General features: G+C 47.1%; 1 protein-coding gene across 8 annotated transcripts in view; it reads right to left on the reverse strand.

Moving 5' to 3' along the window:
- The window catches only part of HIVEP3 (HIVEP zinc finger 3), a 287505-nt gene that overhangs the window by 63603 nt on the left and 198880 nt on the right, over window positions 1-25022 (reverse strand). For all 8 annotated transcript variants that reach the window (XR_013926807.1, XM_080379503.1, XM_080379499.1 and 5 more), the window contains 2 exons: window positions 11035-11099; window positions 434-6091 (listed from right to left, as the gene is read on the reverse strand). Coding sequence is in view for 7 of the 8 variants with exons in the window: in XM_080379503.1 (XP_080235629.1) it covers window positions 434-5548 (5115 nt within the window). In the remaining variant the exon portion in view is untranslated. Of the gene's footprint in view, window positions 1-433; window positions 6092-11034; window positions 11100-25022 lie in introns of those variants that run through there.

Genomic DNA, 25022 nt, shown 5'->3' on the forward strand with positions numbered 1-25022 from the left:
TAACATGCAAAACGTAGGGAATTATAACAGCATTTATTAAAAAAAGAAAAAAAAAAAAAAAGAAAAAAGTTGTAAAGCTATTTGAAATATCAAGACAAATGCAAATCAAGACTAATGCTTTGTGCTTGAGCAGTGGCAGTTCATGGTGTGGTGGTGATTCCTACATGTTCTTTTGATTACAAGGCAAGTAGAAACTGGAGAACAGAAATATGGCACATTGCCTTCGAGCAGGCTTGCCTTTTTTTTTTTTTTTTTTTCATTACAGGGGGTTTTCGCTTCTTCATTCTAAAAGTTTCACTGAGAACAAATGCTTACCAAACTGAGAGAGGGATGAATAAACTCCTACTAAACTAAGAATAGCAATTCCCCGTCCCTTGTCCCCCTCTTCCCATGTATCCAAATGGATGAGAAGAAATATATAGGATTGCATTACCTCGGTCATTTTTGGCTTCCTGGAGCTGGATGGGACAAGCCTGCCTGCCTCTGGACGTGGAGCAGTAGCCATGGTGTAGGTTTCCTTGCTCACCTTCTGCTTGGACCTCAGCAGGGACAGGGCTGCTTTAGTGGATATACCTGGAAGGTTAGGATTATACAAGCTAATACACCAGCTGGCATACACTGAAGACCGTCGATCAACTTGCTGGATATGATTTGGCTTTATGTAGTTTAAATAGCACCAACTGACATTAGTGGTTGTGTGGAGACTGGGGAACTGAAGTACCTTCTTCATGTCTGTACCTTCTCGAGACTTCATTGCACTATGAGTGACCTCGGACAGAGGTGCAGCGCTTGCAGGGTTTGGTGGAGACTGCTCCACCAGTTCTTTGGAGTCTTCTTTCTTCACGGGTTGCAAAGATGCCTTGCTGATGAACTGCTTGCCAGCTGGCTGCTTATACTCTTCCAGTGCCTCAAAACTTGGAGAACCTGAATGGGACACAGCTTGCTGCAAAGTACTTGGGATTTCCTTTGGCTCTGGCTGCTCTAAAGACAAACTAGGTGGTGTTTCAACTTCGACCCTGCCTTGGCTTTCTGCAAGAAAGTGAGATTTATCCTGCTTTTTCCCTTCCTCTATTGCACTGGGTGGCTTCACCACTTCCAACTTCTCTTCTGCTTCAGACACTTCCTCCTCTTTCACTCTTTTCTGTTGTTGTGTTTCCATTGTCAGCTCCAAACTTCCAGCTGGAGAGAGCATCCTTTTGCTTCCGCCAACTGTTGATGAGCCTCCTTCCAGTCCGAGGACGTTGTCTGATGGGGAGGTGAGTGGCATGTAGCCTTTTCGCTCTGGTAAGGGTAAGGGCACTCTCAGATAGGGGCTCTGGAAAATGCTCCTTTGATCCTCCGTGATCATCTGTGCCAGATCGAAACCTAGTCCATGAACATCAGCGCTACAGACTAGGGTGCCCTTGGGCTGGTGATCATCAAATTTTGGGAGGACAATAGAAGAGGAACTGCACTGGGACTGCGTGACCAGGATCTGGGACAGCGTTGTGTACATCGCGCTCCCATAGGACGGCATATTTGTCTGGATGCGAACAGGGACAACAAGTGACACCATTGGGTCTGACCGTGTAGGAACGACGAGCTGAGATGTGGACACAGACACCGAAGGACTTGTGCAGGTCAGAGGGTGCAACCTACTGTCCGAGCCATATTCTGTGCACGGGGAAAGATTGGAGGTTCCTGCTGCTGGGAATATACTGGATTTGATCTGTGGTAAATGTCCACCAGCTTCACCTGGCAACTGGAGAGCAAACTGGGACTGAAGAGGCAGAAAAAAGGCTGAAGGGATCGGTGAGGAGCCAGGGTAATGCACTGGCAGGAATGAAGGATGCTGCCTGAAGGGCATGTCGGCAGGGTGTGACATTAACGGAGGAGCGATATGAAGCGGGCCTGGGTGGATGAGCGTTTGGGGGAGGGGCAGTGGTGGGCTCTGAAATATGGAAGGAGGAATCTGGGGCATGGTGAACTGAGCAGAGAGGATGTCGGACACAGTGTGCGTGGCAAAGAGCTCCGCAGACTGCCCGGGCTGAGGCAGGAGGTGCTGGTAGGGAAAGATAGAAACCTGCGGGGACATGAACTGCTTTTCATGCAGCGTTAGCTGTGGTACGGGATGGTGAAACACTTGCAAAGCTTCTGTGTATGGCTGGGTGTATGCTGGCGGAGGGCTGTCTTTTGGCTGACTCTTTTCACTAGGGTAAGTACCATGAGACGGCAAAGGGGATGAAGATGTCAGCTGATGGGGCAGACTTGTTGAAGGAGATTTACTTGAAGAAGGAACAGGATCTTCTGTCTCTGGCCGGCCTGCTGGGGCTGAGTCTGGCTCATGCTCTGGGTGTCTGCTGAGGGATGCTTGCCTGACCAGAAAGCATTTCCTTCTCTCCTGTGGAGCTGAGGAGGCTGAAGGGCCGGGGGTGGAGGCAGGAGTGGATGACAAGCTCCCATAGTCAAATGATTTACTGCGGGTCTCTGACATCTGGGAGGGATGTGACACGTTCGGTGTCTGCTCAGAAGCAGATCTCCGCATTTCCCTGGAATGATGATGGTGGCTTGGTACCATCAACATATGTGAGCCAACACCAGGCGGCTTTGGGTGGGACTCGGAGGGCTGGCTACTTGACTCAGACTTGCTGTGATCTTCACGATCGAACGAGACAGAGTGGCTGGAGCTGTGGGATATGCTGCTTTCCTGACTTGGGCTTCGGGTGAGAGAGACTGATTCAAAACTGGACTCTCCGGAGGACTGAGCCATTTCTGCCAGCCGCAGCCTCTTCTTTTTTGGTGGGAGTTTCTCCGCAGGGAGCTGAGAAAGGGTCTGGCTCCTCTGCGGCCACTGAAATTCCTCCGTTTTCTCTGGCTCTTTTGGAGGAGGCTCCAGCTCTGTTTCTGGTCTGTCAGGCTCTTCAGTGACCAGAATCTCGGGGACCTGGATGTTGGGCTGGCGTACCAGCTTGGGCTGCAGGGAGTGAGGCGGGCGGCTCTGCTGGGGGGGCGGCTGAGAGGAGTACTGCGACAAGGGTTTGTCTTCCTCCAAGCTGCTCGCCTGCTCGATAGAATCAGACTTCTCAAAGGAGCTTGTATGCTGGATGACAGATATCTCCTTTGAGGTTGTTCTCCTCTCTTTGCCCTCCGCACTCGAAGCCGGTTTGGTATTCCTGGGATGAAAGCTGCCACTGACATCAGAAGGTGCGGATTTACCTGTATCTGCTGGTGACTTAATGGATTCACGGGTCAGGTTTAAAGCGACATCAGATGATGCTGGGTTTGCAAACTGAGTTGCTGGCCCAGCACTGGAGGAAGGAGTGTCAGACAACTCGAAAGCTGGAGGCTCCTCGTCATCACCGAGACTCTTTTCCTTTCGCCTCTTTCGTAGTGGGGTGAGCTCCAAACTGCTCCCTAGCTTGTAATGCATGATCTGGGGCCATGTGTCAGGATCCGCAACACTTTTCTCAGTCTCTGAAGAGGTATGGGAAGTGGAAGAACGAGGCTTTGAGAGCTGCAGTTCTGAACAGTAGTATTTCTTATGGGCTTCGTAATTGTCCCTTTTCTTATAGCGAGCACCACATATGTTACACTCGTACATGAACCCTTTAACTTTCGGACCCTTCCGTGACTTTTTGGTAAGATCGCTTTCCTTGGTTTCAGGCTCCTCGGGAGGTTTGGAAACAGTTTCTTTGTTTGCGGAGCTAACCTCCTCCGAGATGTATTCCACTCCCAAAGGTAGCTCAATAGCTGGTTGTCGTTTTAGCATTCGAGGATGCGAAGAAAAAGCTTGACTGCGGCTTAAGACTTCAGGCTCCATGATGTGATCATCAAATGAATAGCTACCTCTAAAGGTATGTGGGGAGCTTATAGTGCATGCAGCAGAAGGCATTGAGTGGCTTCTTAGGAGAGGCACTGTCTCTGTGGCACTGTGGGATTGCTGAAGTGACAACAATGATTGTTCGGGCTTAATTTTTTCACCGTGGGATGTCAACACTTTTGATGCATCCAACTGGCTACTGGAACCAGACTTGATATCAAACTGAAACGGTTCCCTATATACACCAGACTTTGGAGATTCAATGCTGCTACGTCTAGATAAAGAGCTTCTTCTAGGCTTAACGCTATCTATTTCACTGGTATCTACAACAGCTTCATTAATTGTAATTAGCTTAGTGATATGTTCAATGACCTGTGTTCTAGGCACAGATAATGGTACCATACTAGGTTTCTCTTCGGTAGACAAGTGCGGAAACCCCTGGGTTGTGTTTGCAGCTAACGCTGCAGTCCTTTGCCCAATCCTACCACATTTCCCAAAAATAATTTCTGCATAAGATTTTACATTAGTATTTGGTGGGCTGATCTGCTGCTCCGCACTTTCTGATCGTGAGAAGTAGCCTGACTCGGTACTCCCTTTGCTCCCAGGGCTCAGGAAAGCTTGTTCATCTATCACCTTCTTCCGTTCGCTTAAGCGGAGTGCAAGCTTCTGCTTTATAGTATGGGTATCTTCAGATTTATGGCTCAGAGCATGGTCTGACGAGGGCTCCACGAACTGGCTGCTGTCCTCAAGAGATTGGGACATACTGGAATGAGACAACGAACACCGGTCATGGCTGGAGCCTTGGCTCCCCCCACTCAGCAGGCTGCTGGACAGCAGGGTGTGCTTCCGCCTCGGCGACAGCTCTACCGAGTGGCCTGACATCGCACCCGTTTCCTCCTCTGAATCTGTGCTTTCTCCTTCTGTTGGCTCTTCGAAGTCCTCCCCACCAATCCTTTCCATTTCCAAGCTCGATGGATACATCTCTGCTCCGATCCCTGAGGCCAGCCCAGCTTTTATTCGATGAGCATGAGATTTCCTATGTTTATATAAGTTGCTCTTAGTCTTAAAAGAAAAGCCACATGGAATGCAAGGGTATGGCCTCTCACCCGTGTGTGACCTGATATGTTTTTGGAGCACACTTGGCTTCGCACAAGGCCTGCTGCAGTACTGGCAAATATATTTGCCTGGCTTCTGAGGTTTCTTTTCCTTCTTGTGCACTTCCTCAGCTTGTTTTAAGGAAACTTGCGAAGGGCGAGGGATATAGACCTTTTGAACAGATGGCATGTCCTCTCCAGGAATGATTGGTGAATGGGAAGGTAGGAGCTGGCCGTGGTGAGAGTGAAGCCCAGGTGATGAAAAGGAGCCAGAGGGACCTGGTCTTACTGGATCAACTAGCTGCCACGTGGGACCTTCGAGGACATGTTCTGGTTTCCCAGGAGACATAAATGCTGGTGACAGTGCGTGCTGCTGAAGCTGTGAAACGTGGGGAGGATGCTCAAAAGAGGAAGGCTTAGGTTGCTGCTGATGTCCAGTCTTCTCCTGAGACTCCTCTCTTGGAATCGGCAAAGAACCAGAAAAGTGCTGCTGCGATATGATATCTCGGAGAGGGGTTCCTTGCGAAGAAGCAGAGCTGCCCTGGTACGTAGCTGCAGATGAAATACTGGCTTGGAAAGCCTCTCCTTTGGGAAGCCTCTTTCTTGGACTTTCCTCAGCCTTTTTTGTGCTCTTCTGGCTTTGTTCAGGATCCATGACCTTAAAAGGGTCTTTGAATGCTATTTCGGGAAGGTTTTGGCAGGCTTCATTTATGAATAATAAAGGTCTCTTCTGTAGATTCCCTGTTTTGCCTGCATTTGCTATGAAGCTGGAGCCGCCAGGAGATGGTTGTTGATTTAAGATTTTACTAAAGTGTCACTAGTTGCTATTTGATTAAAAAAAAAAAAAGTTTCAAGGTCAATAAAGTTCACATTGGTAACACATGACAAACTACTTCAAAGAGAGAAAATTTTCCAAAACTTTTAGTCCAAATATTTTCCTTGTGAACTTGGTTAAGGCTTTAAACCTTGCCATTTTATTTCAGTTGACAGTGGCAAGCCTTCAAAGTCAAGATGCAACCCACAATGTGTCTCTTGTTTGTTATGCAAACCTTTGAAAACTTGAGACTTTAGTGCTCATCTCATAATGATCTTTTTTTCCTGTGCAAGGAAAATAACACTGAATGGTGTATGTCCCCCTGTGTCTTCCTTCTGTTCCACTTCTGAGTTCAAAAGCCTTGGAAAAGTATTTCCCACATTTCTGTAATTACATCCAAAAGAAAACAAACAGGAAAAAAATTACTTCAGCATTTGTATTTAAGTAATTAAACACTGCTACTTCTATAGAGGATAACAGTAAATATTTTGCACAAAAGTAATTCAGAATAACTGACTGAATGTCTACCATTCATGAGACACTGCCATTAAAAGTAATCTAAACATACATTGTACTAAGTCAAACCTCAGGGACTCATGCTCAGTTTAATGCACACACAACCTGGCTCTGCAGCAGTAACCAAAGACAGTAACTTGAAACACAGACAGTTTTGAAAAATGTATCAAAACAGTTTTAAACTTGAATTCCTTCTAATCTTCTGCAAACATTTATGGTTTTACAATTTTTATGATTATGTTTCCCTTCCAAACAGACTACATAGTAAGGGTGCCTAAATACAAAGCACTGCCTAATGTAGCACATACATTCACTGACAAATAAAAAGCAAGTCTTTTCTGCATAAAATCTGCTCTTAAGCTTGCAATAATCTTCAGTGTCATTTACAACAGCAGGTAAAGAGAAAGAACACACACGCTTTTACCCAAACCTTGCCTCTTTAATTTCCTGCCTTTTGTTACCAAACAATGTTGCAAATCCAACCTCTATAGCGTGCATGTATTTTGTACGGGCAAGATGTGAAATTGGCTGTCTGGAAAGGGGAACCCTTCTTACAGTGAGTTTGAATGGGCGGCTCTATTAAACCTACCACCCTCGTCAGCAAATATAGCTGTTAATGAGACACTCGGAGAGGAAGTTCTCTGATTCCACTGCAATAAGACAGCATTACCAAGAGATGGAATAGCAAATGGGTGGGATACTCCTAAGGAAAAAAGGACGGTGCTCTTTAGGTGAAGTAAACTGACACATGTAATTTACAATGAGAAAAGAACTATCGTCCTTCTTTACAAAGCTATTATCTGCCTTAGGGTGCAGTGCCTTGCTATGACAGAATGGCATCAGTTTAATTATGGGAAATTGCTCATAGCTCTGCTGCTTTGATCCTGTCCCATGCAGGGGGAGGGTGCGTGGCTGTGGCTGAAGTGTAAACCCAGCAAAACAGGGAAGCACAGGGGACTGAGGTTTCAGCTGCAAAATGGCCTGACTTCATCTTGGGGAGCAATGGTGAAGAGCCAGCAGAAGAGGTTGGTTGCATTCGACATAAAGTCCTGCAAGATTACCCACTCCTTAGTCATTCCCACAACCCTGTGGACCCTCCACATTCAATGAGGAGAGAGAGAAATGGAGCATAAAGCAACTTTGATTTTGCAGAGTCTCAAGATATGACAACACCCTAGGACATATCATGACCAACTAGACTTTACAAAAGTGGTTAAAAACTGCCTATTCTTTGGACAGGATTGTTTTCACCTAATCTTAGAGGGCCAGAAGTCAGGGTTCGAGTCCTTAGACACAGCTCCTTATACTATCACAGACAGGCAAGTGCCGATGAGGGACCCAGCGGGGGCAATGAGTCCCACATTAAGGTCCCAGTTCAGTGAGACTGATTGCCCTGAGATGTCAGCTCATATTGACTGGGTTCATGGCTTACTTGGCCAGTTGTGGCACCCACATCTTAGGTGAATATACAGAAAATCAGTCCTGTCCTTAAACTTCACCTTCCTTTTCCTCAAATATAGGTTCTGCTCCTCTCCAGCATGAGCTTCACCTCTTCCCAGGACCTGCAGAGCACCTGCACTTGCCCCAACCTGCTAAGAAAGGTGCCTCATGTTTATGGGCTTATTGCTATGAAGAATAATTAATTACATTTTGAAACCCCTTTTTGGAGAGTGCTGACTCTTCAGTGCTGACTAACACCAACCATGGTCTGGGCTAGGCTTAGAGCACTGTACTTACAGCACAGGACTTACTTAAGATCAAAGACAGCTGCAGAGCTGATTTATCATGTAGATTTTTGCCTAAGATGCTGTTCTTTGCCCCACTCATGGCACACAGGGCATGTTAACTTGGTAGAAATGGATTTAAGCAGAGATTTTTTCAGCAAGCGTAAAGTGAACGCCGCCTCCCACAAGCTCAAGCACTCACATTTAAGAACTGCCAACTCAAGAATGCCTGAAAAACATTTTAATAGTGTTTTCTCCTATAGGCTCCCTTTTCACTCCTAAAGATGTAATAATTAGGAATAATGTGAGGAAGCTTCCTGAGATGATTCAGTATCATCCCTAATGTTCATACCATCCTCGGTCTCCTCTGATGAACACATGGGCCCCAGCTGACTTTGTTAAGAACTCTGCACAAAAGTTAACATTTAAAGAATTGGTCAACAAAAAGGTGCACCTGCTGCCTACAGCAGCGAGCACAGCCATTCTCGGGCAATTCAGGCTACTTTCCACATATTTTTTCCATTACTGGAAATGGCCCCTGGAATGGCAATGGCAATCTCCTAGCTGGATGCAGTTACTCCAGATGGAAAGCACTCCAAAGAAAATTCAGCAGTGAAAATGCAGTGGTAGTAAAAAACTAAGTCCACCCAGTTAAAAGCTGTAGGAGGCTTTCTCCCCTGTGAACCTTGAGGCATGGTGAAGGAAGGGAATGAGAGCTTCCAGCAAGCTGGCTGCAGATGCCTGGCACTGCTCCGCTCAGCTCAGATACAACCTAGAGTAACTCAGGAGCATCTCGTTGCATTACACCAGAGAAGAGATCTTGTTCCCACTGCTCTGTCTTTCACTTGGTGCATCCCTCCAGCTGGCAGAGGCAGGGGGGCTGGCGCAGGCCAGCCCTCCACAGAGCTCCTCTGCACACAGGCAGCTGCCTGCTGGCTCCTGGACTTAGTGGGACTAAGGTGGGTGGGAAAAGAGACTTTTTTTTCTTCCTCATTTTCCTTCCAGTTTCTGTACTCCTTACCTCAGACAAAATCTACCTTCAGACTTGAGCCTTTTAATATTCATCACACTTCCCCAATTCTCCCATTTTTTCTCAGAAAAGGCACATCTTTTGGTTTCACTTTCATCTCCTCCTCATGACTCGAGTAGCTTCTTCTTTCTGTCATGTGTTATGCCTCTACTATTTTTGCTTATCACTTTCACTTAGTGTGTATTCTGCACTGTGCTCTCTGCAGAGCAGCACGACAGCAGCTAATGCACAGCAAGGCAGCGCATGGCATTGGCACATCAGCAAATCTTTTAAGAAAAAAAGTCACATGGATTTTGTGGCACATGGTTTCCAGCTGTTAACATTGCATGTCTGTGGGCATATCCAAAGTACAGGCACTAAAACTGGGGATTCCAGCTATTATTTCTATTCAAACATAATTTCTTAGGGTTTTACTCTACATGCAATGGAGCGAACATGAACAGAAATGCCTGTTTCATTTGCAATGGTGGAAACAAAGACTGCCACCTGATGAAAGAAATCAGTGACAAAATTCCTTCTGATTCTAATGGGACCAGAATTTTACCCTGAAGCCTGAGATAAAATGCTTAGAAATGCTCTATTAGAAAGCCACAATGGTTGATATTTTGAATTACTTTATTATGGCTGAAATGAATTCCTGCAAAGCGGCCCAAGCACAGAGTCTCTCCCAATTCTAAGCCCCACCTAAGTCCTCCTAAAGGGTTTGAGGAAACACTAAGTAGTGTCGAGCCTTCGGCTGGTCCCTCTGTGCCTGAGACTATCACCACATATATGCAGCCACACACCCAGACAAGCTCTTTACCATTGGATTTAGGATTGAGACCCCCCATAAGTCGGAAGAGAAATGCTGCAGGCTGCACCTGCCACCTGAGCTCCTGGTGGGGACATCACTGAAAAGACATGTGAAGGCATCAGGTCTTCTTCTGCACTGTAGTTGGCCTCCAGAATTCATTCCTTTCAAGCGATGTGGAAACTGCAGTGCTTAGCTTTCTGTCCCTTGCCTTTTGTTTCCAGGACACTGAAACATCTTGTTACAGTAGATCCTGTTGGTGGCAAAACTCTGCTGTTGGCAATACTCAAGCAGGTGGAAGGATTTTCTCCAGTGCTTGGTCCTCTCCCAGCCAGATCAAGACCCAGTGTGACTAGTGGGAAGACGTTACAACTCTGCCTTTCCTAGATTATATTTTTTATTTTTTTTCCAACCATAACAACATTTTCTTCTATAACACCTAATTTGAGCCTGTTTTTAAGAATGCAAAGTTTATTTGAGAATGTCTGCTGTGCTGCTAGAAGATCTGCCTGTTTATTGCTTGTGATAATTTTTAAGCCATTTGGGCAATTTTAACTAAACCTAACTGATTACCAACATCTGACATATGTTAAATATATTTTAAATCTTAGAAGTTTTGTGGAAGTGAGTGAATTAAGTAAAACAAAAGTTCTTATTGCTGCTCCTCTGAGGGACAGATGCAGCTCCCTTCTTATTGGCAGCCATTAAAATGTCCCATCTACGGAAAAGCCACATTCAGCATTTACCCCTTTTTAATTTACCGAGGAATCAACCTGGACAGACACATCTGTGGGAAACCACATCCCTTTTTTCAGTAGCTCACGATGTTCCCCAGTTCTTGCAAAAAACCTGCAAGTCCACACTTTACAAAAGCAGATGAGGTGATGGGCAAAGCACAGGGTGGTAGGGCACTCTGCTACCTGGAGATTGTGGCCTTTGCAACCAGATTCCCAACTGCAGCTTTGAACAAAAGGGCAGGTGCCACCTCAGACATTCAGAGTGATTCATGACAGAGGGATTTACAACGCAAACTGGGCAGCTGTAGTAGATCCCCTGTCACTACCTCTTGTAACTAGGCTCAGAAATATGAAATGCTACTGCAGCACTGGGACGACGCACCAGGCAAATGCTTCTCAAATATATTGAAGATAAAGCAAAATAAACCAGACAAAGAGCAAAGCAAGTCCTGCTGCCAGGTTAAGCCCCCTGCAAAGGACAGTGCACACATCCAGGCTAAGTCACTAGAGAAAAAACAGAGATTACTTACAGTGGATTTGGTAGTCTGTAATTTTGATACTGTCTCTCTTCTGTTTGCCCACAATTTAATTCAGTCTGTAAAAGAAACAGCATGTTGGAATTGCAATGCGCGTACATTAAAATGCCATCTCAGCAGTGAGCACACAGGACTTACATCAGGTGCCCTGATGGAGAGGATTGCTTGGTAACCGAAACAGTACACAAACTGAGTCCCAACAGCTGGAGAAGCCCTTGGTGACTGCATTCACCTCCTTCAGCACGTGTGCCCTGATGGTGACGTGCATGCTTACAGCAACCACAGCGCCAGGGGCATTCCTCCTCCTGGACCAGTGTCGGCTGCAGGCAGATGCAGCACAGCCAAGGCAAAAGCTCCACAGCCTGGCATGGATTTCAGGTCTGCTCAGATACTGAGTATTCAGATCAGCACACAGGTGCCACAGCCCTTCCTGCATAGCTCCTATTTAGTCCTGAGTTTTGCATTTAGACCACATTCAGTTTTAAGTAGACCATTCAGTTCCTCCATACTTGCCTCCCCCAAATTTCCTAACAGGACCAGAACTGATCTGCACACGGGTCAGGTTTAGCTATAGGAAAGCAACATTCCAAATGAAGATCTACTTTCAAAAACGACCCTGAGTATGGACCGTGCTCCAAGTGTGCTTTACATGCAAAGAAAAAGACACTTCCTTCACATTGCACACAAGGATTGCAATTCCACATGAGAATGTTTGGTTTCCCCAGGCTGATGTCCCTCCCCATCACAAATCCTGTGTCCCATGGCACCTGTGTAGCCCAGCCTGCAGCAGAGGAGTCTGAACCTGCCACCAGAGCTCAGCTCAGCAAGGAACACCATCAGGACTAAACACCTCTGTCTTACTTTCCTACATGGCCACAGAATTTCTGAACCACAGAAGGACCAAAGGCAGAACATATTGCTCACTAAAGCGCCTTCAGAGGACAATTCTGATTGCACAGAAACCCCGGTTTTCAGAAGCAGTTTAGGGTCTCTCAGGCTTTGTGACAAATTTATGAAAGCTTCAAGGGGCTCCCACAGCTGGCTGCTGCAGGACAGCCTCTGACTTTATGGCTCACATGCCCAAAGGAGCTTTGCTCCTGCCACCTTCTTCCACCTGCCTTTAACCCAGCTTGCCACCGCCTTGCCTTTTTACCACAGCATGTCCAATTCTGCACTGCACCTTCCCTATTGCTCAGCCGCCTGCCATCACAGACCTGATCATGCCTGTCAGATCTCCAGCCCCCATCATTTCCTTCCTCCTGAAAACACAGTGCAGCAAGCCCCGCTGCACCTCCTTGTGCCAATGCCAGCTGTACAAAGGTGAGGTTGCAGTGTGACGCCACCTCACCAGCCCACCTCTCCAAACAGCAGAACCCCTGAGGGTGTGCCAGGGCCTCCCAAGGGACACGTGCACCTCCCTGCACAGACACCAACTCAGTCCAGGCAGACAGGGACATACAAACATCTAAAAAAGGGTAAGTCTAGAAGCTAAACACTGTGGCAGGTAGCATCCTCTCCCCTGAGTAGCATGCCCAACCACATCCATGAGAAAATGGTCATTTTTTCACCACTTAAGTTTTCACTCCAGTTTTGCCGTCCAGACTCCCAGAAGCTGTAAGTTCAGGAAGAGCAAAACAGCAGAATGATGGCACTGCACTGCCTGGACACAGCCCTGCCCACTCCCAAGTCCCAAGATCAAAGTGGAAACATGTTTGGTGAAGTGTCATAAACTCCATTTGAACTTTGTGGCCACCACACACCCAGGCCCAGGGAGCACTCATGTAGCTGGGAAGAGGGCTGAAATTCCACCTCCCTTGGGGCCACGCCACCTAAAACCCAGCTCAAACAGCTCAAACCACTTCAGTCCTGTTGGCATCTGGCATCAGCTGATGCCTCCGTGCTGTGTTATGGACAAAGCATCCCTAAGAGAAGAGGTGCCTCCTGCACTGCTGTGAAGCACGTGGTGATGAAATGCAAGACATGACTGTCCTGCCCCTGAGGAAGCTGGATCCCATGTCCCATGTCCCAGGTTACTCTCCCTGCCCCATCACCAGGATGGTGTATTTTGTCTTTCCAGATAGGGCTGGCCACCCTGCAGCCAAAAGCACAGCGGTCACGAGCCAAAGAGAGGAGAAACAAATGGGACCTTCACCTTGCAGCTCTGTGGGATGGCGGAGAGACAGAAGCATCCCCTGTGCCCAGCTTCTACCTCCAGGCAGTGCTCTGTGGGTGAAGAGCCACAAGTTGGACGGACTCATTGCTGCGCTTTGTGCACCAAGAGACCTTGGGTCCTGCAGGTGTTTCTTGCTCATGCCTAGAGTCGCTGAAGCGTTGCGACCCAGCAATCAGCCGTTTCAACAAGTGACAATTTATCCATCTAGGAGTCCCAATGATGGGCTCAGTGTCACATACCACAGAAAATAAACGCTGCCATGAGGAGCTTGCACACTGAGAGAGGAAAGAGGGAGCATGCTCGCAGGTGGAGCTGAGAGAGATGTGAGCAAAGCAGGGCAGATGCACATGGGCAGTGGTGCAGGAAGAGATGTACAGCAGCAGTTAATGCTGGTGGGCTCTGCAAAAACTCCTTATGCCCCCTCACCCATCTCTAGCCCATGCAGCATCGTCATGTCTGTGGTGCCTGCTCTGGACAGCCAGTCCTCCAGCCACCCTCGAGCAGGAAATTCCCCAAACCACTGCCATCATCATGCCAATTATGGGAGTTCTAGACTGAAGGGGGTAAGAAGCCGTGGGGCTCTTCAGTCCTCCTCCCCTCTTTGCCAAGGGACCATGGACAAGCAGTGCTCCCCTTTCCTCTCCAACATCCGCTTCTGCTGGAGAAAGGAGGACTCTGCTGTAACAAGAGTTGAAGTTCTTCCGAGCAGGCATGTGGGGCCAACATGGAGCAAGGGAATCTCCATGCTGACTCCCAACTCACCTTCCCCCATGCTCTGGGGCAAATGCCGCTTCCCTAAGTGGCTACAGCTGGCTAAAAAAGTAGTGACAGAAAGGATATGTGCATCCTCCACAGCTCAGAGCAGCACTTGGGATGGGCAAAAGACTGCTCCCTCTGTGCTCCTCTGGCTCGACGATAAAAGAAGCATATCCGTATGAAGTGTGAAGGTCAGTCTCAGGCAGTTTGTGTCCATGCGCAGCCCCCTTTCCTCTAACCCCGCTTCCAGCTGACGACCCACGCCACACTTACCCTCCGCGTGCCCCTAGTCTCCTGGCGCAGCTGGGCAAGGAGGCAGCTGGAAAGGCACAGCAGGGAGGGGAAGGGACGAGATCCACGGGGCAAAGGCTGCAGGCATGAAAGGTACCCGGCGCTGCTGGTGAGGATGGAGTGTATGGTCAGAGGGGCAGGGGGACAGCTGTCCCGGGCAGCGCCCGCCATGCACAGGCCAGCAGGAAGGGCAGCGCAGTAGGGGCTGGGCACACTCCCTGGGAGAAGCCGCTCACTTAACACACCTGAACACTGCTGCCTAACCCCTGCAGCACATTCACACCCTGCCCAGCTGAATCTGCCTGATCCCCGTCTGTCCCGAGGCAGACACACAGGGTGAGTTTTACTCTTTTTCAGTGGCAGCTAATTGTTAGAAAACATATAAATTCTTTTTTAAAGGATTAAAAAAAAAAAAAAACCAACCCACAAAACCAGGCATCTACCAGCATGATTCACACATTTGATTCTTAAACCAAATTCTCACATGCAACATCTGCGGAGTTGCTGTAGCCCTGCCAAGGGAAAAGGCAATCCAGTGCTAAACTCAAGTGACTTGGTTCAATTCCCACTTCGGTTACACATTTCCTGTGTGAAACTGGGCAAGTCATATCATCTACGTCCGTGTTAGTCCCCGTTTCTAAAACGGGGATACTTCCTTATTTCACAGATGTGTTGTGAGTCATTCATTAATGTCTGTGAGGCCCTTGGATACTATGGGAAGGGAGAGACCCACAGAGATGAACAGGGTTCCATGGAACTAGAAACAGACAGGACATCCAGGAGACTTTCTCTGCTCATTAAAAGGTCTAGGATTGAATGCTGTGCTCATTAACTTGTACTTATACCCTCCATGGTTTCAGCAACTTCTCTCCTTACCTTTCCAGGCAGCCAAGGGCACCAGTACCTGCACCATGAAGAAAGCAGACAAACAAAAGCAACTCTGCATTTTGCCAGCAAGACACATGCAAAGGGTTAATCTATTTTCATAACTTAAAACCATATTTCCAGAAAAGCCTTTGAGTCAGAACAGAGTAATTATTGCAAAACCTGCATATTTTAGACCTAAACATTCCCAGAAATATCATCATTGAAACTAGAAAGAAAAAGGAAATAGTAACAAAAAAAAAAAAAAAAAAGCAACTAGCCCTGTGCAGCCTGGCAAGCACCACCACCAGAAAGGCAGAGAGGGAGCAAAGCTCTGCACCACGAACCCAGACAGGCAAACCACAGCAGAGAGCTCCCTTCCTCCTGGGCACACTCACAGCGCCCAGGACACGCAGGTTGATCCTACCTGCCAGGCCAGCACTCGGCTTGGCCCCATCCAACACACGACTCCGGCAGAGTTTTAAGGCAGAGCCAGCTCTCGCACACAGCCTCGCTCATGCTGCCTGGACCAGCCCACAGCTGCTCTGTTTCCATCCTTAAGCACAACTGGGATTTGAAGTCAGGCTCCTGCAGACGGTAAGGGCATGGCAATACACCACTCTTATTCCAGAGGTTGTTTGTTGGTTGTTCTTTTTTTACACTTGTAAGGAAACTAATTCTGTTCTCTTGCAAACAAAACTGAAGAAAACCAAGTTCTCTAGCAATGTTTAAGATGACCCCAAGAACCATCCAATGCTTGTGACTGTGAAGAGGCACGATGTGCATCACTGTCACACCTCCTCCAGGGGACTCCAAAAATCTCTGCTGCTTTCACTTCTCACACACTCATTGCTGCAAGGAAGTCATTAGTAAACTAATATTTTGAAACTGCTGCTACATAACGATTCTTTCAAAATTCATCTGACTTGAAAATTCCAGACCTGCCAGACCAAGAGTGGGAAGCCAGCTTTTGGCGAGATGTTGATTCTTTCCAAGGTAACGTGTCTTGCATACAGCTAAAGCAGTAATTCCCTTTCCCCAATAATATGTTCCCCCTGCTGAGACTTATGGTTAAACTCATGTATTGAGAAACCTTCCAAACGTTTCTACATAGTTTCAAACCACAGGAGTGAGAAGAAAAAAAAAAAAGGACAACTACGGTTCAGATGGAGTTTATGATTTCTGCTCAATCTCATAATTGCAGGGTGAATCAGTGGGAAACGAGGTTTTAGTCAATACCACAGTCCCTGGTCTCACGGCCAGCGAGCTGTGTGATCAGCTGAAAATGGTTTCCCTTGACCCTCCCCTGACTTATCGACGAACCTGGCCTTCGAGGCTGCCTTGCCTTCCTCCCCTGGGTGCACACCGCCATGCCCGGGCAGCCCTGCTGAGCACAAGGGTCACTGCACACTGCCCGCTCTGCTCTCCACCTGCCTTGTGCAGATGCCAACGGGCCGGGGGTAGGGGACGCATACTGCAAACCCGCGGCAGGTACAGGGACTGGCCCAGGCTATTTTGCTGTGTGAGAAGCAGAATCTTGCTTCAAGACAAAGTTGGCCCTTCTGCAGAGAGCATGTGTAAAGCCTAGAGGCTGAGGTGGAGTGAGGTCCTTCCGTGCCACTGACTCCCAGGGTCAGAAAATGGATCCTGGCTCCTTTTATTTGCTGGTGTAAGAGTAGCCTCACTTGCTCCACAGCTGGAGGGTGGAGGTTTGTACCAGCAGCTAGTCACTACCCTGCTTCTCCTGCCCTGAGGAACTGACTCCTCTCGCTGTCTGGCGAACCCAAGGGCTGGCACGGGGCAGAAGGAAGCATGCTGCGGGAAGCTGAGCAAAGACAGACAAACCACAGTGGAGGTCAGGCTGCTAAAATGTTAAGAAACAGGTAACCGGACAGCTTTCAGACATCCTGCTCGATGCTGCCTCACAGCATGTGGCCCCAGTTTGAAAAGAGCTGTAAGCAGCCGCTGCAATGAGCAGGGGGTCCCAGGCAGACCCATGGCACCCCTGCAGCCAGGTCACGCTGCAGACCTGCAGCAAGGCAGATAGAGCATGGGTCATGAAGCTGCCGTTTTGCATGCGTAGGCGTCCAAGGCTCACTGCACACATCTTGTCAAGCCCTATGCAAATACATGCCAGACCCAGAACCCCGCCATGTCGCAGGCGGCGTGCATCATCTGTATCTGAGAACGAAAATTTCTATCACAGTAACACAGCAATGATTTTAGCATTCAGTGAGAGAAAATGGACCCCAAATCAACCACCAAAATAGAAATAAGTTTGTCCCAGCACTTTTCGTATTTCATTTTACCCAGCAATGATACACAGCAAGTCCCAGGTCCTGGCTCCTCCTCACACATCTGGACTTTGTGTCCATAAGGGACCAATTTGGAAACTTCTCTCATTGACTTTAGGAGAACAATTAATGGAGTAAAAGGTTACCCAGCAGGCAAGCCTGCAGCTATGTAAATTAGATGGCCAGTTAATCACTATGCAAAATAGTACTGAATAACAGAAAAGAGGCAGCAACAGCAAGGAAATCATGACTGCGTGTAATAATGCGATTAATTTCCATTCCTTGCAGGGTATTCTACAGTGTTTTAGATACACGGATTTTACCACCCATGATTTGGACCCCAAGCTAGACGACATAACTTCTATATGGTTTTCTTCACAGGGACACAGAGAAAGCTCTGTGAAAAGATTGCAACTATACTCTTTTCAGATTGGAGCTAGTAATAACTCATTTAGCCTTCCTCAGCTCTCCACAGCAGGGTAATGCTAGGCACAAGCCTGCATGTCCTAGCTTCTTGAGTGATGCTCACCAGCTGTATTAATATATTTTCCTTTCCAGTTTATTTTGCATTTCATGGGCTTCCTGAGAGTAGTATTCCCCTCAGGCTTCACTAAAGAAAAAAATGGAGAAAAAAAAACACCCAAAGAACAAGTGTCACTGGCTTGTTAGCTGTATCATTTAACTCAGCCTCTGGTTTTTCTACAGTCGGTTACTACAGGAGTTGAAGTCATTCCACAATAGGGAAAATGAGGCATTTTGGTGTATTTCACAAATATAAGAAGAGAGGGCTACTTTCAGCTGATTGCAGAAGTGACCAGAAAGGACAGACTGATGCGAGTGTTCAGGCAGTGAGGCACTGCCCTGACCAAGTGCATGCCCAAGAGTATGGGCAGCGCACCATCACCATCGGGCCAGGAGAACTCCTCCCTCTGCTCTGGTCCAGATGAGCTTGCCCTAAGGATGTACTTGCAGGACACAGATGGGTCAGTGATGTTGCCTGCAGCGCACAGCAGGTTTGTAGGACTGAACAAAACCAAACGAGGAATTTGAAGACAATGAAAACAATAAAAATAAACTTTTAACATGCAAATTCCATCTCTGCTCCTTGATAATTTTACTCTGTGAGCTATTACGCAAACTGGTTTTTGTCTCATTAACAATAAAGCAGAGGCAATTAAGCAAAATGCAATAAAACTTAAGCAAAATAAAACTAAAACAGACTCCAAGATTATTGTATAACCTCACTAAAATGACAAAGTGATCTTTCAAACTTCTAGTTCGCTTTGAATACAGAAGCAAGAAGAAATGCTACAGAAAAACGTCTCCAGAAACATTTCTCCTTGGGAGTGGAGGTCAACCAGTGGCTGCAAGCTGCATTATCATTTATCCCTTTGCAGAATTACAGCCCAAGCCCACAGTAAAGCTCCCTCTCCTTATACAGACACAGAAAAACAGGGCAATGAGGCATCTGTTCCTGAATGCATTTGCACCTTAGTGTATATCTACATACACATCAAACAGTGCACCAACACACCATACTCAATCAAGCCATGTAACTGTCAAAACAGAAACAGCTGCTGAGGTTTCACCAGTTTTGGTTTGCCACCCTTTCCATGTCAGCACATACATACACCCAAACTGACAACCTTTTCTCCAATTACTTAATTATTTTTTTTTTTTTGCCTGATGAATTCATTTGTCCAGGTTTACACAGGAGCTTCAGTTTTCTGCCTTCAGGGACACATTAGATTTGAAAAACTGGGTATCCTTTAAGCAGCACATTCATGAGATGGTGGAACTGGCCTGCAGACAGCACCTTGTAAAGGCACTGTGCTCCAACCAGCCAGGCAGGCAGCGCCAGGTGGCAAGCAGAAAACCTCATCTAACACCTGAAGACAAGACGATGTTCTGCCTTGTGATCCAGCCACTCCCAGCCACCCACCCACCACTGCACACGCATTTCCAAGGCCCTGCGGACAGAAGGGCATCTTTGCATTGGTTTCTGTAACCCACTACTGTTACAGATGAGGATGCTCTGACAGCCGCTGCTGGCTGACACATGGGAAACAAACCAGAAACCAGCTGAGCTGAGGCGGGAGCAGCTACTGCCTGAGCCAAGGCTCTGCCATGGGCAGATGCAGCATCTCACATCCTGGCTGGATGGCACGGAGCAGGACCTCTGCCATAATTCACAAAGGGGTGGCAGGTTCATTTTGTTAATATATTACTGACAGCCCAGCTCCAGTGTTCATACTTTGTTTTGGCTAGCCCATACATAGTTACTTTCTTTTTCTTTTAATGTTTTCTGGTTTATATATTAAAAAATAATCATTAAATATCTATGGGTATTTGTAATTTCCCTCTCTAAGGAAAAAAAGTAAATTTTCAAGGTTTTAGAAAACTCTTGGGATGTGCCAAGGGCTGCATCCTTCCCGAGTTTAAATGCCAGTCACCAGTAAAGGTGAGAGGCGTTTGAAAGGCAGCCAGGAAAATCTGGAGTATCACATCTGACATGTACAATACAGAAATAAGCCAAATGCACAGAGGCCACAGCCTCCAGAGCTCCTCTCACAGAGGCGACTGCCTGTCCTGCTCACTGCAGCGCTCCCCACAGCCTCAGCAAAACACGTTCTTAGCAGAAAGTTTCCACAGAAAACACAAAAAGTGCTGCCCTCCCAGCCTGCTGTTTTTTCCTCCCCCCTTCAACCAAAGCAGAGAGGGATCGAGGCTGATAAAGCACCCCCTGCCATGAAGCTGCCATCGCTCTGGCTTTAGGAAACCCACCGCTGACCCAGGACCAAAGGAGCAGAGCCCAGCCTGCAGCCACTGCTGCAGGGAGACGGGAGCCAGGCACCCATCACACACAGTGGCAGCAAAGGTCCCTTTTGCCCAGCAAACTGCTACAGTGAGACACACAGGAATGAACCTAAATCTCCTTAATCCTAGCCCCCTCCCCTCAGAAATAGCCAAACAGCAAACCCACCACAAACCAGAGCAAATGCACAGCTGGGCTGCGACCCCCACATTGTCCCTGGCACTGGGCAGCGGGGAGCAGCAGGTACCCCCCTGCCACCCGCCTCAGGGTGGGCTGCATGCCCCTGCCCCCAGCAAAGGGGCTGCCTTACAGCCCCCGGGCACAGGGGCCAGGCGTGGCCAAAGGATCCAGGTTGTGCCCTGCAGGGGCTCGCTATGGCTTTCATAACTGTCGGAGTCTGGTAGCAGTGGGGTCGGAACAGACCCGTTCCTTGCGCCACCGAGGAGTCCAGCTGCTCCCATGCCACCCCCAGGGGAGCTATTCAGCCTCTGTCACTGCAGCTTGCCCAGAAGAAAGCAGCTTTGTTCTCCACGCAGCAAAAAGCAAGCTTATATTTTTTGCCTCACTTCCCCAGATCATGGCATGCCAGGTGGGAAATCCCTGCTGCTGTGGACAGTTTGCATCACTTCAGGTCATAACCTCGCCAGATCTCACTGGCTACAGCAGGATCTGGAGGAGGTTGGTATTTTGCTGGAGGTCTGCAGGGAAATCCAGATAGAGATGCAGCAGACGGCTGCCCTACACCAGAGAAGCAGCTACATCAGTGCCCCCAGGCTGGGAGGTTGATGGAAGTTTGTGACTGAAATCCGAAGACTGATCATTAAAGATCTCATAAACCCTTCTGGGCAACCACAGCCTAAAATTCCCACACTCTGCAGGACAAGAGGCTTTTCTTTCCTTGCTTGCCCTGCAGTACGGTGCAAGGTTGCTGCATGTTCTCGCCCAGCTGCCCCAGTACTCCAGCATCGGAAGCAATGCATTGCGTTAGCCAAGTTCCTCAGCGCTCTGATATCCAGTAAGGATAGAAAATACTTATAGAAATACAAATACATTATTATTTCTCTGAATTAGGGAGATGCAAAAGCAGGATGTAGATGGGGAATTACTGCATCTGTCTGCAGTCTCTGAAAAGAATAAAAAATTATCAGACCTTCCTAAGTAGAGCATTACTTTCTGGACACAGCATCAATACACAACGCTGTATTATGCCAGTTTGTATCTTATTTAACCAAACACAAAGAGGAGATGCTGAAAGATTTCTGTTTAAGTGACAGTGAAAAAAAACAATCCTGGAATCTCAGTGTAAACAATTCAACAAGGAAACTTTCCCCACTGATTCAGGACCAAAGACAATGGGGTTTTTCCTACCCTCAATGAAAAGAAATCCAGAAAGAGAAGAAAATAGTCCTTTTATTTCACTACAGGCAAAAATAGAGCTTCTGATCTATCACCAGGCTGGCAACCTCCTATCTACAGAAACAGTCTTAACTCCTTGGGAGCATATACTGAAATTCATTTGTATCTTTTCACATAATAGAAATGGTGAAAAAAGTAGAAATACGTATTACACGCACTCTGCAAGCGCCTGCCTGTCCCCAATGCCACCTGCATCTCGAAAAGCTTCCTTGATAAAGACTTTGCTGTGTTTTCATTACATGGTAGGGGAATTGGTAGAAGAGTCAGTTTAATTAACACAACTTTTCTCAAGATAAATATTTTCTCAGGCAACACAGAGCTGCTGAAGCGCCATGCACCGGCAGCTGGGCAAAGGGAAGCAGATCGATGAACACTGAACCAGCTGCAAGATGTGGTGCAGCTTGTGCAACTTTTCTCCCCCAGCAACGTGCCTCAAACCTCACTTCGAAAAAATAATATATATCCTGCAGATGTCCGCACGCGCGCACACATATGTATGTACATCAGTGATTCCAAATGACAAGCCCTTCGGAAACAGCTATGGAGGGTGTGAAGCCATGTCACTGCTGGAAGCCCCTGGTGTTCCGCACACCAACGTTGTGGAGGTTCAGAGGGAAATGTCACGTTTCAGAGATCTCGTACTGCCAGCAAAGGCCAAGCCAAGTCACAAAAAGCAGAAATAAGTTTAAATCAAGATATACATTTTTTTAACAGGAAAGAAAGAAAAAACATGACTGAGTTTGGCGGGAATGTTGTTAGCTTTGTAGGAAGAAAAGAATCAAGTCTGGGCAGTGTTTGCTTCCTTGTCATCACAAGCTCTACAAAACTCCCATGTACGCACATACAAAAATACACCTTATGCCAGTGAAACGAAGCAGCATTTAATGAGAACCAGAATGTGTTTTGGTTAATTTCCAGGTGATTGGCCTTTTATTAACAGGTATTTCTTGTAGATGAATGCAAACGTTTACAGTAGGGACCCTATCGGCTCTGTGTCCATCTATTCTGTTTTTTCCCCCTCATAAACTTGTTGCTCAGGAATCCACAGCAGTAGCCTTCACTGGGGCAATGAGAGAAAACCCAGAACAGGATTTTCCACATCACCACCACCCCAGACAGGATCTCCTCCACACCAGAGAGCCTCCACTCTTTTAAATCTGATTGGATTAAAGTATCAATCAAAAATTCCCCATCCCTGACTCCTACACAGGGATTCAGCTAGACCAAATACTCGCTCTAGCATCTGCTGCTTCCAAGGGGCTGTGGTGGCTCTGCTGGAGAGCTAGGGTGGTTTTGCACAGGGAAGCTGCTCTCCACTTCAGTGGGACAAATTTACTGAGCATAAAGCAATGCGGCAGGACAGAGAACAATTCTCTACAACAATGAAGAACTAAAGACTTCTGCCTGTGCCCAAGATATAAGAGACATTCCCAGTTTTAACAACCAATTTAAAAGCCAAGAAACCTGGTGCTGCCCTCTCCTCACCCCGAGCCTCCGGGCTGCTTCAGACAATGCTGCTCCCTGACATTCTCCTTCCCCTTATCTCTGTGAAGCTTTGAGAGCTTCAAAGGGCAGTGCATAAGGAATACAAAGCCACCCAAGTCCACCACAACACCTAGTCCTACGTGGCTGTAGGTCACGCACGGATTTGGAGTGCAGGACGAGCAGGAGGACCCACCCCAGCAGGATCTTCTCTGTGAGACCTCCAGCCTCACCCCACTCCCAGCCAACTGTGCAAAACCTTCCAAACCCCACAGCACAGGGATGGCGGGGGGTGGGGGGGTGGGGGGTGGGGGTGGTGTGTCTTTGTTTGGGGCCACCTGAACCCATCAAAGGAAGAGCTAATGCAGGAGATCCCCGTTTGCTACATCCACCTGTTTATTTTTCTAAGGCAGCTATTTAGACACCCCAGCATCCATGAGGAGCAGCTCAATTTTTGTGACTTTTATTAGGATTTAATCGGCCACTGAAATCTGCCCAGTGAAGGTACCTGCAAACAGCGACGGTAAACTGAGAGGTGACACTGAGTCACCATTTTTGTTGAAAGCAGCTGGGAAGTTACAGCACCTACCCCAAATCAAAGGGAAAGAGACCTTATGTACGGTCTAACCTATGGCAGTGGTTCAGCAGAAGCTGTATATGCTGCCACCGCATCCACAGAGCAGATAAATCGTCCAAACGTTTCAAGGCCGTGAGCAAAATGACATCTTAATGTACATCAGGAGAATGAGACCACTTCAGTGACACATAGCTCCACTTTCTAATCCCGATAGACTTACGGAATTTGTTTCTAATAGTCAATGAATTAAGAATCAGCCAATTGTGTGTACATTAATTATTATGCTTCTAATGAAATAAAGTGTGTACTTCTGTTTAATTAGAAATGAGCTCACGCTGGTGACCAGAGGCACCATTAAAATATCTTCCAGCACTTCACATTGGAGCTTATAGGGCTTTGAGTTGGAATGGCATCAAGGAAATGCTATGGAGGTCAAATATTGAAGATTTCAAGGCAAAGAAATATTTTTCAAAGCCCGGTCCCACGTCCCTAGCAAAGAAGGTGGATGTATCTGTGTGCATAGTCATCCAGGAAATCTGAGATCATATTCCTTCTGCTTAACAGAGGGCGCAACAGAAACAGTTAGGCTTCAAAACATTTACTTGGTGATATTTTTAAAAGAACTGAAATGTCTTTGGCAAGAAAAAATGGACAAAGATTTAAAAAAAAATAAAAATCAGGTTGGAAGCGTAAATTAACAGCAGGTTACTTTTTCAAGGAAACTAAAATAACAGATCTTAAACCTGTGCAGAACCAAGATCCAGAAATTACTCATGTGCCTCAGCTACTGATCCAAAAAGCCTCCTGCTTTGCAAAGCCTCAAGAGGAACAATAATTCAAAAAAAACTCACCTAAGATGAAATCTCCAAGTAACGGAACAGCTAAAAGATCACAAAGCCCCTTATTATTTTAATGCAACTTTAATGAAACTTTTCAGTCAAAGATCAAAACTAGCTACACATCTGAACTTCAGATTAAACGGCTACTTTAAAAACCAACCAACCAAACAAAACCACTCTAAACCCATCAAGTCAACATCTGTTTCTTCAGCCACAGTGGTCATTTCTCCTCCTGACTATGCTGTACAAGCATGAGAAATAACAACAGCAGCTTATGAGAGTACTGACACCCTGAATTTTGCCCAGATGCTTTGGTTAGCTCCAGTAATCTTCATGTTTGGATCTACAATGGGGTCTCCTGGTGTACCCCAGAGTAGCAACAGTTCTTTTGCAAAATACCATCTAGAAAGCACAGCACTAAAGCCCTAACCAGCAACTCTCTGTCAAGGGCTACTGAAAACGCGCCATGACTACC

The sequence above is a fragment of the Falco punctatus genome, assembly GCF_963210335.1.
Source record: "Falco punctatus genome assembly, chromosome: 3".
NCBI lineage: Eukaryota > Metazoa > Chordata > Aves > Falconiformes > Falconidae > Falco > Falco punctatus.